The sequence below is a fragment of the Delphinus delphis genome, chromosome 2, assembly GCF_949987515.2.
Source record: "Delphinus delphis chromosome 2, mDelDel1.2, whole genome shotgun sequence".
Classification (NCBI taxonomy): Eukaryota; Metazoa; Chordata; class Mammalia; order Artiodactyla; family Delphinidae; genus Delphinus; species Delphinus delphis.
In genome coordinates this window covers 15,447,461-15,462,884 of record NC_082684.1, presented here as the reverse complement: position 1 = coordinate 15,462,884, position 15,424 = coordinate 15,447,461, and the positions used below count along the sequence as shown (strand labels likewise).

The following is a 15,424-nucleotide window of genomic DNA, read 5'->3' as shown; positions in this document are numbered from 1 at the left end:
AATTGTTGAATTATTTGAGCTTTCCAGTTCGTATTCTGTGAAAACAGGAATCAGTTATAAGTAGCCTTATTTTAAAATGAATGGTTGTAACAAATGATGGATGGACCCTTTACTTATAAATCCCAGGCACTTTACAGTACTTTGTTATTTTGGTTCAATCTAGCTGCTGTCAAAATGGCCTTTGAGGGCTTCCCTGGTGGCGCAGTGGTTGAGAGTCTGCCTGCCGATGCAGGGGACACGGGTTCATGCCCCGGTCCGGGAAGATCCCACACACTGCGGAGCAGCTGGGCCTGTGAGCCATGGCCGCTGAGCCTGCGCATCCGGAGCCCGTGCTCTGCAATGGGAGAGGCCACAACAGTGAGAGGCCCGCGTACCGCAAAAAAAACAAAAAAAACCAAAAAAAACCCCCCAAAAAATGGCCTTTGAGTTTTGATATGACAATAAAGTACCTTTGTTAAAATAAACTCTAATGTATTTTTTTGCATGTTTTTTCTTCACAGGCTTTGTTCGAGTATATCTTTCATCATGAAAATGATGTTAAGACTGTAAGTTTTGAATTTGCACTATTTTTTAATGTGATTTTTATGACTTTGGGGATTTAGATTCTGAAATGTTCTATTTCTTACCTTATAAACAGATGGAATTATGAAGATTGGAGAATTACTGATACTTTCAAATCCACTGTCAGTTTCAGTAGGAAACTTTGTATAACTATAGAAGTCATAAGACTTGTGCCTGATCTATAGAGTAGTAGATCTACACTAAAGGGCAAGATATAGATAATGGAGAATGCTGCGTAGTATGTTTGTGTTAAAGTTTATTTTTTATACTAATCGTTAGCATTGTTGATCCGTTTTCTTCTTTGGTCCATATAGTGATTATAGGTTTACTAATACATGTATTTCTGGTCTCTTTGTAGTGTTCCCCATCTCCTCCCCTTTAACATTTTATGATAGAAAATTTCAAACATGTGCAAGTGGAGAGTATAATGAGCCTGTATCAACCATCACCCAGCTTCAACAATAATCAATAATCAGTCGTCTTGGTAGCCTTTCAACAGAGAATTTTAAGGTTACATGCTCAGGACTTCTCCATTTGTGTCATTTTTCAACATGCTAATATGCAAATGAGCAGTAACTTCACAAATCTTGTCCAATCAAATGTAGTTAATTCTACAGTGTCTAATGATAGTATTTTCTGTCATTTTCTTATTCAAGGAAAAAACCTTATACATTAAGTATTCAGGAAGACAAAAGCATTTTTCTCAATTGTGTTTTCTATGTGTCAACCATTATGTTATGTACTAGGAAAACTAATAAAAATATGATATTTGTTCCTGCCTCTACAAGCCATGTAATCTAGCTGAGGAAATAAAATTGACATAATGAAACAGTTAAAAAGGTAATTGCCGGAATGTGAAATTGGTACCGAAGATCAAGGGGAAAAATCAGGGGATAATATTAGTAAAAATCCATAAAATCAGTAGGATTTTTTGGAAAGGGTGGGAAAAAATGTAAAAAAAGGGTGAAAACATGAGCAAGGTATGGAAAGAGAAATAAAGAAACCACATTCTCAAAAATGGGGGTGTCAAAGAGACATTTTAGAGAAAGAAGTGACAGAACATGATGCTAGATTTGATATGGGAGCCAAAGGAAAGACACAGCTCAAACTTGCCTCTTAAAGATGCTGGAAGAATGACCGTTTTACTAACAGAAATGGGATTATTAGGGAAGGACGTCAGTTTGTAAAGAAGCTGAATAATTCACTAGAAGGCATTTTTAGTTTGAAATTGTGAAAGGCTATCCAAGTGGAGATGTCACTGCATGTATTGGAAGCTGTGACACTAAAATATAGGGGTCCTGGGCCAGATACACAGAGTATGGGAGTTATCAATAATGAAGTGATAGTGGATGTGGTCACATCGAGAAAAGAGAAAACTAAGGTTGGGACAACTGAGAAACCATGCACATTTCTGTAAATAAAAGTCAGTACATGCCATTTTCACTCAATATAAAGCTGGTCAGAGAGCTGCAGGGTGATATATAAAATCATGTAGTTACACTGTCATTAAAAAGAAACATTCAAATACCATCCCATTTTATAAATGAGTAAATATTTGTAATTACTAGAGTATCATAAAGCTATATCCTGACTTTTTGAAGATTAATTCATTTATTGCAGAGACATTTATTCTTTCATCCAACATATTTTGAGCCACTACAGTGTGCCAGGCACTGTTCTAGGCCCTGAAATTACAGAGTGAAGCAAGCAGACAAAATCTCTGCTCTTTTGGAGATTACGTTCTGGTTGGGCAAGGAATAGAGACAGTTAGCAAACTTAAAAATATATAAAATGTCATGGGATAAGCAGTATAAAAATAAAGCAGGGAAACCAGGTAAGAGAATAGATGACATGGGGGAAGATGTCCTTTTATATGGGCTGGGAGGTGGTCAGTGAAGTCCACTCTGAAAAGACATTTAAACAGAGACCTGTATGAAGGGAGACAAACCATATGGTTAGGTGGAGGAAGAGCACGTAAATCAGAGAGAACTTTAACTGCAAAGGCCCTGAATATTAGCATTCTTGGATTGTTTAAGGAACAGTGAGGAGGCCACTGTGGCTGGAGTGAGGTCTTTGAAGGGGAAGAGTTGTAGGCAATGGGTTCAGAAAGTTGACAGATCATATGCTGTTTATAGGTCATAGTGATGATGTCTTTATTCATCTTGAAGATGTTGTTCTGCATCTTGGCATTTACATAATTTTGTTGAGGAATGTTGTTTTTTCAGCTACATTGAAAAAATAGAATTTGTTCTATGGAAAACTGTATTTCTGCCTTTGAGTTCTTAATAACTTCCTTCCTCTCCCTTCTTGGGGCAGTATTGGCAATGTTGACAAACTGAAGGGACGTGTGGGTTGGTGATTCTGGAATCTTTATTTCCATATGCTCTTTAATTTCATCATGCTGAAGTTGTCGCAACTCTAACAATAGTGAAAGGATGACTGTTTTTTAAACTTTAGAGGTTGGAGCACTATTACTTAGGAAGGTCACTGGGATGCCCAGGTGGATGTATTCACAAACATGTTGTCGAGATCTGCCAAGGTTCCCTAATGGACTTTTATAAACTTACGCCTTTTATTTATGACCTTCTAGGTCTTTATTAATATCTAGATATCAGATTGATTGACTTATTCAAAGATCCTTAAATATAAGTATATAGTAATTTATTTTAAAAAACCGGGGAAGACTTTAAAGAAATATAGCTCTCTGTAACCTCTTTAAAATTTTAAAATGTTAATAGCTTTTAATTATGAATCTTATTACTATGACAGTTTTGTTTGGTTCTTAAGTTATTTTCAACGTAAGTCAGAAGTAAAGAATAGAATTAATTCAGTCAACAAATAATTCTTGAGGGCCTCTTAACTGCACAATGACATTGCAGAACAACAGAGATGTGTTAAGAAGTGGATGCCTGTCCTCGGGGAATTTAGAGTCCATTTGAAATAGTCACAAGTGGTTTTGTCTAGTGCAGCCCCAGTCTTCAAATGAAGAGTGATCATTAATATGTAATTTTTTTGGCCATTTTTATTCTACATCAGTAATCATATCAATTTCCTTAATTGGTTTAGACAAACTTGTGGGTCCTACATAGGAACCATATCTGAAAGCAAAATCAGCAGCCTGTAATCAGCACTAGGTCTAATCTTGGAAAAATTAGAAGGTGTAAAAAAAATTTAGAATGACATTTTTCTGAAAAATAGAAGGCCTGTTATATTAAACATGAAAGTGAATCTGATCTATTCGCTGGAACAGGTCTTTTAAAGGATTAAGTTAAAATGAATATATTCAGATATTTACAATTTACTCCTGAACTGAGCTGATTGAAATATGGTTCTCTGGTATTTCCAGAGATAATGATAATTGAAATTATACTTTTTTTCTTCATTTTTCACTTCCATTTTTACCTCTTGCTTGGGGAAAAAAAGAAAAATAAGCATATGAACATAGTGTGTAGTGTGCTTTTAATTTCCATAGCTTTCAAGTAGAGGTGTTGATTTTTCAAGTCCATTAGAACCTCAGCATGGTGACACCATTCCTTTATAAATAGTTTGCATATTTAGAAGTCTCCCCTGGAGCGAGGGAAGATGGGGAACACAAGGAAAGTTATTTATTTTGCAGTAGGAGATTCAAGGAGCTCTTCTGGCATTCATTTCAGAAAAGCGTTAGTATTAAGAAATGGGCAATAATATGGGATGCATTCTGAGATTATAGAACTGAAAATCTAAGAGTTACTTTAACTGAGCTGTTGGATATCATCATGATGTTAACACTGACTAAAGAATAAAAGGTTTTCAACCTTAAGAGCAAGAATAACAAGTATTATTAAAAAATCGGAATTCTTTTTAAACTAATAACCTGAGTTTTTATTCACCAAATCTTTATATGAGCTTCAGATTTCTGTGAGCTTTGAATTTGTATAAAGATTGATTTACTTTCCTCTTTGTCCAAATGGTTTCCACTTTTTTGGTATAGAATCCTAATTCCTAATGAGATGTCTCTTGTCTGATCTTAAATAATCACTAGAAGGAACAAACTAGAAGATGTTAGAGAGAAAGGGATAAACACATGTAAAATGCAAAAGCAGTTAAGAAGATCTTTTTCAGTCTGCAGCGAAGGAAAGTCTGACCTTTAGAATTACTGGCATGTGAGGTAATGTCAGAATAATGGAATGATGGTTGTTAAAAGACGGCGGTTACCCAAGTACCCCAGCTCCTTTCACTCTTCTTCATGACCCTGTTTTCAAACCTTTCACTATCTGCATACTTGATCTTTCTTTATTTCTCTACACCTGTCGTTAAAGTGGGGCCTGCAGTTGGGCCTGCCTTACGTGGTAAAGGCTTGACTCCCACTGGGTTTGGAGGCATTTTGGTTGGGAGAGGGTAAAAACTGACGGATTTTTAAATACCATTTTCGTACCTTGTATATTAAAATTGTATTCAAATAGACTGTGCATCTGCTTCCCTTTGATCACTGTTTACTTCTCATCTGCTGTCAGTCCTCTGGTCTGGAACTGATTATTTAGGGAAGATTGGTGGGGCCATCTGGAGACATGAGCAGCTTGAGTTTCTGTCTGATTTCTAATGCATGTTTTGATTGATGCTAATTATATAGTTTATTTCATTATTTTTTGTTTCTGTTTATTGTTAGAAAAGAAAATCCTAATCTAAAATGAATTGTTTTTCAAAGGCTTTGGATTTGGCTGCCCTTTCCACAGAGCATTCTCAGTACAAGGACTGGTGGTGGAAAGTGCAGATTGGAAAATGTTACTACAGGTAAAATTTTGATTATTTGGAAAAGGCTTAGAAGCAGCAACATATTTTAGAGTCTCAAATCTGGTAACCTTTTCTGGGGGATAGATTTCCTCACGAAGAAAGGAGAACTGTGTCTTTGGCTTACGTGAGGAAGCATTTACTTAGCAATCACATGATGGCGCCAAGAACTGACACCTTTAGAATAGTAAAATTTTAGAGCTGGGAAGGGGAAACTTTGAGACCATCACATCCAACACTCCTTTTCAGACGAGGAAGCTGAGGCCAGAGAGAGGTTGTGATTTGCATCAGGAACTAGTCAGTAACAGACCTAGGACTAGAATCGAGTCTGTTCGTTCTCACTCCACTCCTCTTGGCTCTCAAGTCTTTCCTCCCTCCCTCCCTCCCTCCTTCCTTCCTTCTTAATTTTTATTGGAGTATAGTTGATTTACAATGTCGTGTTAGTTTCAAGTGTGCAGCAAAGTGAATCAGTTATGCATACACATATATCCACTTGTTTTTTTTTTTAGATTCTTTCCCCATCAAGTTTTTATTTCTACTGATGCCTCACGTCTGTAAACTGCTTTATAGTTGAGATAGCTTGTCCACACATTACATTATCTCACTTAAATCTTATGGCACTTTGGATATAGTTGCTATTATTAGCCCTTTGTCCAGATGTGAGAAACTGAGCCTCAGAAAGATAAAGTGACTTTCCCAAATTCATGTAGCTAGTATGTGACAGAACAAGAATTTGAGCTCAGCTTTCTGATGCCAGTTCTTTTACTATTTGCACAATCCCATGGTGTTTCTCTAGGATCTAAATAGTCTTACACTAATTTACTTAATGTTTAAACACATTTTTAAGCAAATTAATTGAGAGATAAAAAAAGTTGTAATAATTTATGCATATTATATAGCAACTGGTAAATAGGATCTGAAATGATTGCTTGATATTGAAATGCACTAGGAGCATTTGAAAAATAGTGACAAATGAAAAATTATATTTTATAAAGATAAATATGTCTTTTATTATTCAAAAACAAGGTAGACTAGGTACTGTGAGTATCCTTCGATGGTTATTAACTTTAGTTATTAGTTAAACACTGTGAGGAAAAGGAAATATATAAATAGAATAAAAAGGATGCTTATTCTTCTACTATTGAAATTAAGACTATTTTCCATTTAGATATTTCACATAGAACTCTGAAGTATTTTTTCCTACTGTTAGATTGAGGAAGTATTTTCTGCTAAAAGGTAATTTTGGACAATTATAACATTAAACTCTTATGAATATAATTTCTGAAGACAAGCTTGAAATCTTGAGCTTCTAAGCAAAACTCTCAGAAATCTATAATAATGAGAGAAAAGCACAACTTGGATTCCTTCTGCCATCCATATAAGATGGCATTTAAATGAGTATATTTTGTCATATTAATTATTGTTCTCCTCTGTTCCTTAATAGCTTCTTGTCTTATTATGTATTCAGCATTCATTCATTTATTCATTTGCTCAAATGGCTTACATTTGAATGGAGGAGAGAGAACAGGAAACAATTATAAATGTGGTTCCCATTATGATAGAAGCAAGTGCAGGGTGCAGTGGGAGCCCAGAGAAAGATGGCAAGGATGGATTGCCAGAGGATGTAGCCCCATATTGACTTCTGTCTCTTTGCTCCTGATCATTAAGTTCTACTGGTTCTTCCTCTGCAGTATCTCTTACAGTTGCTCCACTGCTACCCATTCCCACTCCAGTGCTTTAATCCTGGCTTTTAGTGTGATTTGTTTGAATTGCTACATTAGGTACTTATCTGGGTTTTCTGCCTCCATTTTCGTGTCCCATCAATCCTTCCTGTATACCCCACTGTCAGAGTAACTGTTGCAAAAAAAAACAGCTCTTGTTGGATTCTTTGGTTAATCTCCATTATCTCTGAAATGAAGTCTGGATTTTAAGTGTGGCACCCATGACTTTGTCCCAGTCTACAGCTTTTCACTTTTCTGTTACTTCTCTCATTCCTTGTTGTGTTTTCCTTTTCAATTAAACCCAACAACTCAGCACTCCCCTGACATGCTGTGTACTTTCCTGCTTGTGTGCTTATGCTGATAGTTTGCTTCCATCAGAGATATTCCCTCACCCCCACCCCATCCTATCTAGCTGTCAAAATCTTGCCTGTTACTTCCCCGCTGAAACTTAGTTTGCTCCTCCGCTGTGCTCTCAAAACACTTTTTTTCTCATTGGCCATAATGCAATTAAATTTATTTTAAAATATGTTTTGTTTCAATCTTTACTGGTGCCTTCAGAACATGGTTGTTATCTTCATTTTTGCAACTCCTTACCATCATTAAATGTGCATGCAGTTGATCCTTGACAATGTTTATTGAATTAAATTGGAGAGAAAAAGTTGGCAGTTGGTGGAGATCATCTCTGGACTCTGATTCTTTGATATTGTCCTGTGTTTGTGAACTTGACTGATGTTTTCATTATTCCTAGACAAGGGTACAGTAATAAAACACATATGACTCATTCTTCTTTCCTTTCTTTGGTTTCCAGGTGATTCAATAGCTCTGATTGCTTGTTTGCTTTTTAATTTGTTTATTCTCCATTTTTTTTATAAATCTATTTCTGTTTTCATATTCTTATTTTACATGTATCTTGTTATTGTAATCCCTTTTAAATCATTTTTCGAAAGAGACAACTTAGTTACAAATATAGACTCTCATGGATAATTAGGTGTTCATGGAATTCAGTGACTGAACTTCAGCCACGTGTTTAAGACTTGAATGTTCAGTTGAAGCTTTGTATATAAATATAAAGCCGTTCTTCAGAACTTCAGAGTTCTCTGATAACATTTTATGAATACTCCTTGTAAAAGTTGTGGGACCTTTGAAGCGGTAGGGGCTTCTACTACATCACACATCCTCTAACTTTAGGCCAGATTTTGGGGTCACTTTTAACCTCATTGTCCCACATTGCCCATTGTCCCACATTGTCCATTGTCCCAAATAGCTGGGTATAGCCATGCCAGTACTTGAGGCTTAGGTTAGGAAAAAAGAACAAAGCTATTCTTTCAAGAATGAAAGTAACATAATGGACCATATTGTATGTTGTTTTGACTTTATTTTACAAAATAAAAGCATTGTCATAAAGTGCTAAGTAGCTCTTAGATGTCTGGGGATGAGTAGTTATGAGAAAGCCCAACAGATCTATTAAAGACAGGCTGAAGTGCGCTTTAATGATTGATTTCATTTCCCTGGGCAGAAGAAGTGCGTGTTGACATCAGAGCAGTTATATTTAGGCAAGGAACAAGTCTGAAGTTCATAGACTAGATACAAAAAAAGGAAAAGAAAATGTTTGTAGAATAATAAAATGGTACAGCTGTTTTACTCGAGTGGCAATTACTATTTACTTCAAAATTGTTTAAAGTTTAAAAATGGGTTTATGCAAAGTCAAAAAATACCTTGAAATAAGTGAAAATGGAAATACAACACACCAAAACTTATGGGATGCAGCAAAAGCGGTCCTAAGAGGGAAGTTCCTAGCAATAAATGCCTACTCAAGAAACAAGAAAATTCTCAGATAAACAACCTAACTTTACTCCTCAAGGAACTAGAAAAAGAAGGACAAATGAAACCCAGAGTTAGTAGAAAGAAGGAAATAACAAAGATCAGAGCAGAAATAAATGAAATAGAGATTAAAAAGACAGTAGAAAAGATCGATGAAACCAAGAACTAGTTCTTTGAAAAGATAAACAAAATTAACAGAACTTTAGCTAGACTCACCAAGAAAATAGAGTACTCAAATAAATACAATCAGAAATGAAAGAGGAGATGTTACCACTGATACCACAGAAATACAGAGGATCATAAGAGACTACTATGAACAATTATAGGCCACCAAATTGGACAGCCTAGAAGAAATGGATGCATTACTAGAAACATAAAATCTTCCAGGACTGAGTCATAGAAATAGAAAATCTGAACAGACCAAGTACTAGTAAGGAGATTGAATCAGTAATATAAAAACTCCCTACAAACAAAAATTCAGGACAAGAGAGCTTCACAGGTAAATTCTGCCATTCAAAGAAGAATTAATACCAATCTTTCTCAAACTGTTTCACAAAATAGAAGAGGAGGGAACACTTTTGAACTTATTTTATGGGGCCAGCATTACCCTGATAATGGTAATGTCCTAAACCAAATAAGGACACCGCAAGAAAAGAAAATTACAGGCCAATATCACTGATGAACATAGATGCAAAAATCCTCAACAAAATATTAGCACATCAAATTCAACATTACACTAAAAGGATCATAATAATGATTAAGTGGGATTTATTCCAGGGATGCAGGGATGGTTCAATATATGCAAATCAACCAATGTGATACACCACATTAACAAAATGAAGGATAAAAATCACATGATCATCTCAGTAGATGCAGAAAAAGCATTTGACAAAATTCAACATCCAGTTATGATAAAAATTCCTAACAAAGCAGGTGTAGAGCAAATGTACCTCAATATAGTAAAGGCCATACATGACAAGCCTGCAGCTAAAGTCATACTCATTGGTGGAAATCTGAAAGATTTTGCTCTAAGATGAGGAATAAGATAAGGATGCCCACTCTCACCATTTTTATTCAACATAGTATTAGAAGTCCTATCCAGAGAAGTTTAGGCAAGAAAAAGAAATAAAAGGCATCCAAATCAGAAAGGAAGAAGTAAAACTGTCTGTTTACAGATGACATGATACTATATATAGAATATCCTAAAGACTCCACCAAAAAACTATTGGAACTAATAAGTGAATTCAGTAAATTTGTAGGATACAAAATGAATATACAGAAATTTGTTGCTTTCTGTACACTAATAACAAACTATCAGAGAAATTAAGAAAACAGTCCCAATTACAATAGCATCAAAAAATAAAATAACTTGGAATAAATTTAGCCAAGGAGTTGAGACACCTGTACACCAAAAACTATAAGATATTGATAAAAAAATTGATGAAGGCATAAGTAAATTGAAAGATATTTCACATTCATGGATTAGAAGAATTATTATTGTTGAAATGTCCATACTACCTGAAGCAATCTACAGATTCAGTGCAATCCCTATCAAAATTACAATGGCATTTTTGAAAGAAATAGAACAAACAATCCTAAAATTTGTATGGAACCACAACAGACCCTGAAGAACTAAAACAACCTTGAGAAAGAAAAACAAAGCTGGAGGCATCACATTCCCTGACTTCAAACCAAATTACAAAGCTATAGGGATTGTATAAAGTAGATAACTAATAAGAACCTGCTGCATAAAAAATAAATTAAATTAAATTAAATTAAAAAGTTATAGGGATCAAAACAGTATGCTGTTGGCATAAAAACAGACACATAGATCAATGGAACAGAATACAGGGCCCAGAAATAAACCCATGCACATGTGGTCAATAAATTTACAAAAGAGGGACTTCCCTGATGGCACAGTGGTTAAGAATCCACCTTCCAATGCAGGGGACACGGGTTCGAGCTCTGGTCTGGGAAGATCCCACATGCCGAAGAGCAACAGTCCTTGCGCCACGACGACTGAGACTGCACTCTAGAGCCCATAAGCCTCAACTACTGAGCCTGAGTGCCACAACTACTGAAGCCCGCATGCCTAGAGCCTGTGCTCTGCAACAAGAGAAGCCACTGCAATGAGAAGCCCAGGCACCACAACGAAGAGTAGCCCCCTTCACTGCAACTAGAGAAAGCCCGCACGCAGCAACGAAGACACAATGCAGCCAAAAACAAATTAATTAATTAATTAATTTAAAAAATTTATAAAAAGTCAAGAATGTACAATGGGGAAAGGACAGTCTCTTCAATAAATTGTGTTGGGAAATAGGACAGCCACATGCAAAAGAATGATGGATCACCATCTTACACCATATACAAAACTAACTCAAAATGGATTAAAGATTGAATATAAGACCTGAAATCATAAAACTCCTAGAAGAAAACATATGCAGTAAGCTCCTTAACAGTGGTCTTGGTGATGAGTTTTTGGATTTGACACCAAAAGCAAAGGCAACAAAAGCAAAAATAAATAAGTGAGACTTTTTCAAACTAAAAAGCTACTGCACAGCAAAGGAAACCATGAACAAAATGAAAAGGCAACCTACCAAATGGGAAAAAATATTTGCAAATCATATATCCAAAAGGGGTTAACATCTAACATATATAAAAAAACTCATGGAAGTCAATAGTAAAAAAAAAAAAATCCGATTAAAAAATGGGCAGAGGCTCTGTATAGATATTTTTCTGAAGAAGACATTACAGATGGCCAACAGGTACACGAAAGGGCGCTCAGCGTCACTAATCATCAGGGAAACTCAAACCAAAACCGCAATGAGATATCACCTTACATTTGTTAGAATGGCTATTATTGAAAAGATGAGAAATAGCAAGTGTTGGTAGTATGTGAAGAAAAGGGAACCCTCATGCACTGTTGGTGGGAATGTAAGTTGGTGCAGCCATATGGGAAACAGTATGGAGCTTCCTCAAAAAATTAAAAATGGAACTACCATATGCTTCAGCAATTCTAGTTGTGGGTATTTATCTGAAGAAAGTGAAAACACTGACTCAAAGAAAAGATATCTACATCACCATGTTCATTGCAGCATTATTTACAATAACCAAGATATGGAAACAATCTAAGTGTCCATCAACAGATGAATGGATAAAGAAATATATATATATATGTATGTGTGTATATATATGTATATATGCAATGGAATATTATTCAGCCATGAAAAAGAATGAAATCTTGCCATTTGTGATGGTATGGATGGACCTTTAGGGCATTATGCTAAGTGAAATAAGTCTCATAGAGAAAGACAAATACTGTATGATCTCACTTATGTGAGGAATCTAAAAAAATAAAATAAAGAACAAAGCTCATAGATACAGAGAACAGATTGGTGGTTGACAGAGCTGGAGGGTAGGGGATGGGCAAGTGGGTGTAGGGAGTCAAAAGGTACAAACATGCTGTTACAAAATAAACAAGTCATGGGAATATCACATACAGCATTGCAGCAATAGTTAATCCTGTATTGCATGTTTGAAAGTTGCTAAGAAAGTAAACCTTAAAAGTTCCCATCACAAGAAAAAATTCTGTAACTATATCTATATTCTGTAACTATATTAACAAAATGAAGTATATATTCTGTAACTATATTAACATATGTATGGTGACGGATGTTAATTAGACTTACTGTGATGATCATTTTGCAATATATGCAAATATCAAATTATTACGTTGTACACCTGAAATTAATATAATGTTGTATGTCATTATACCTCACTTTAAAAAAATGGGCTTTTATCTCAAAGCAGATGTTTTCAAAGAAATGTCATCTTCAGTTCTTCCAATAAAATGGAGGCTCCAAGCATTTATTGAGGTCATGTGACATATGTCAGCTGATCATAAGCTCTTTGGGTGGTGCACTGGTGTGACCTTGCTCCCTGGCGGCTATTAGTCCTGCTGTGACTAGGCTTCAGACAGACGCTTTACATACCATTTAAGCATTAGGCAGTGAATATGGGAAAACAGGAATCTTTTTCCTAAACTATATAAACATACATGTTAATATGTATGTGTGTATAACATCACCTTCTTTGCTACATGCTTGCTCTTACAGATGTAATTTGTCTCTAATTCATATCCTCAAGGTATGAATAAATGCTGTAGTATTTATTTTAAATTGAATGTCTAATTTTTTAAATGGCTGTTCTTAGGTTAGGAATGTATCGTGAAGCAGAAAAACAATTTAAATCAGCCCTGAAGCAGCAGGAAATGGTAGATACATTTCTCTACTTGGCAAAAGTAAGTATTCTTAATTTGAGTAGAATTTGTCTTCTCAGGGTAAATGTTTAAATTCTGACAAGTGCATGGGGAGAGTTACCAGTTTCTTTAGGAATATTTGACAAGTTAATGTGTTCAGACTTAAGTTTGTTGTTGTTGTTTTTCTTTTTTAATAATAAGGGAAAAGGTGAGAACATATGGAGAATACCCATCTCAGGAAAAGTTGATTGCCGTGAAAAATAAGACAACACCTTTGAAATATTGCCCATTAGAACAGAAGAAAATGCCCCAGGCTTACTACCCCCATGGGTAACAAGCCCCAGAGAGGCACTTTTCTGCAGCACACTTGTCTCCCACCTAAGCAGACTATAGAGAGCAGGGATTGTTTTTATATAGGTCCTTCACTTTTTGGCTCTGCCATTATTACAAAAACAATATTTCCCATTTACTGAGCACCTACTCAGTGGTAAGGTATCCTATCGGGTCTGTTCCATATGCGATTTAACCCTCATAGCAATACCACGAGGCAGATTTTAACATTTCCTTTGTATTCTTAAGGAAAGGGAGACCTAAAGAGGGTAACTAAGATTTTCAAGCTCACTTGGCTATTTGCCAGCATTCAAACTCAGGAATTTCTGATTCCAGAGCTGACTCACTGCCCTGTAGTACCATCCACAAACCACAACAGAAGTGAAGGGCCACCTAGAATTTTCAGTATTGGAATAAAGTTACTTCTTTACCCTCACCGGGGCTACTTTAAAGGAACATTTGTTGAAGTGGTGCTTAGGATATCATCTTGCTATATCTTTAAGAATTTTTTAAATTTAAGAAGTGTGGTAAAAAAAAAAAGTGTGGTAAAGGAGGTTGAAAAGAAGATGAGATGTAAAAGGAAGTGCTACTACTTTCTAAATATGGTATTGCACTAATACGTATAAAATGGATAGCTAATAAGAACCTGCTGTATAAAAAAATAAATAAAAGAAAATTCAAAAAATATGGTATTAACGTTTGCATACTAAAAAGAAACAAAATGGAAGTTCTGCCGTATAAACTTACTGTGATAATCTTAGTATGTTTATAGTGGTTTTTCAGAAATATTTGAAGCTATCTGGTTCTAAGTATCTTCTATACATTATATGTTAAAATTCTTAAAGAGTTTTCTAAACATCATAGTAAAATTTTCTGACAGCTTGAAATTATAACTCAGGTCACAGTATTTGACTATTATCTTAATTGATAATCACTTGCCACATGGTTAAAAAATGTACTTTTTAACTATTGTTAAATATGACTAGAGTCATATTTAATAGTTCTAATTTGACTATTTTTTCATAAATTTATTTGTTTAAATCCACTGTTGCCTACATGACTATATAGAGGTACAATTTACTTATTTTCTTTAATATGTGAAGGAATTATTGCTCAGTAATAGAGACCAAGCAGATTTTAGGAACCACATTATTTCTTAAAATTTTAGATTGTTAATTTAAAAATTATTAAATATTTTATATTACATAGTATATGGAATTATATACTTACTATATTTTAAAAAGCAGTTCAGAAGCATGTAAGGTAATAATTGAAAAGTTTTCATCCATACCCTTCCCTCTAATCTCATACTTTAGCAGTAAACACTGCAAGCAGTTTTTTGTGTATCCATTTGGGCCTCTTCAAAGCACAATCTGAATGTTTAGGAAGAAACAGAGGATCCAAGGTCATGAAGAAAAAAATGTCATAATCTTATGTTTCTATACATAAAACTATAATTCTCTTATTTTAGAAATTCCTAATAAGTATATGGTTTATCCACGCTAATGTTCCAGTTGCTAATTAAGCAGAAACTATCAAGTGCCAACCCTCTCAACTCCCTGACCCTGTACCCTACAAATCTGTTTCTCCTCTATTTCCGAGGGTCCTTCTCCCAAACCACCATCTCCAGAGGCTCTCCCCGGCTGCTCCTTCTCAGACCTTCTTCCATGGGTCGTCCCTCTTTCTCCAGCATCTTCAAAATCAGCCTCATAATTGGTCTTTATAGTGCCAGCCTATAGATATACTTATGTCTGTTCCATCCTAGAAAGATTTTCCCTTGATCCTTTCTTTTCTAGTCCTGGCCAGTCTCTGTGACAATAGTAAGTCCACAGTAAGTGTTTGCTGAATGAATAAATGAATGAATGCTTCATATACAACATGTGGATATAAAAGTATAGTATCATTATTGGAAATTAATCCAACAGATTTCTGAAATTTTTATACTGTAATATCTAGGAGATAATTT

General features: G+C 35.2%; 1 protein-coding gene across 1 annotated transcript in view; it reads left to right on the top strand.

Moving 5' to 3' along the window:
* TTC8 (tetratricopeptide repeat domain 8) overlaps positions 1–15,424 on the top strand; it is a 52,087-nt gene that overhangs the window by 19,204 nt on the left and 17,459 nt on the right. The window contains exons 6-8 of the mRNA XM_060003354.1: positions 501–545; positions 5,246–5,331; positions 13,083–13,170. Coding sequence (XP_059859337.1) covers positions 501–545; positions 5,246–5,331; positions 13,083–13,170 — 219 coding nt within the window. The remainder of the gene's footprint in view (positions 1–500; positions 546–5,245; positions 5,332–13,082; positions 13,171–15,424) is intronic.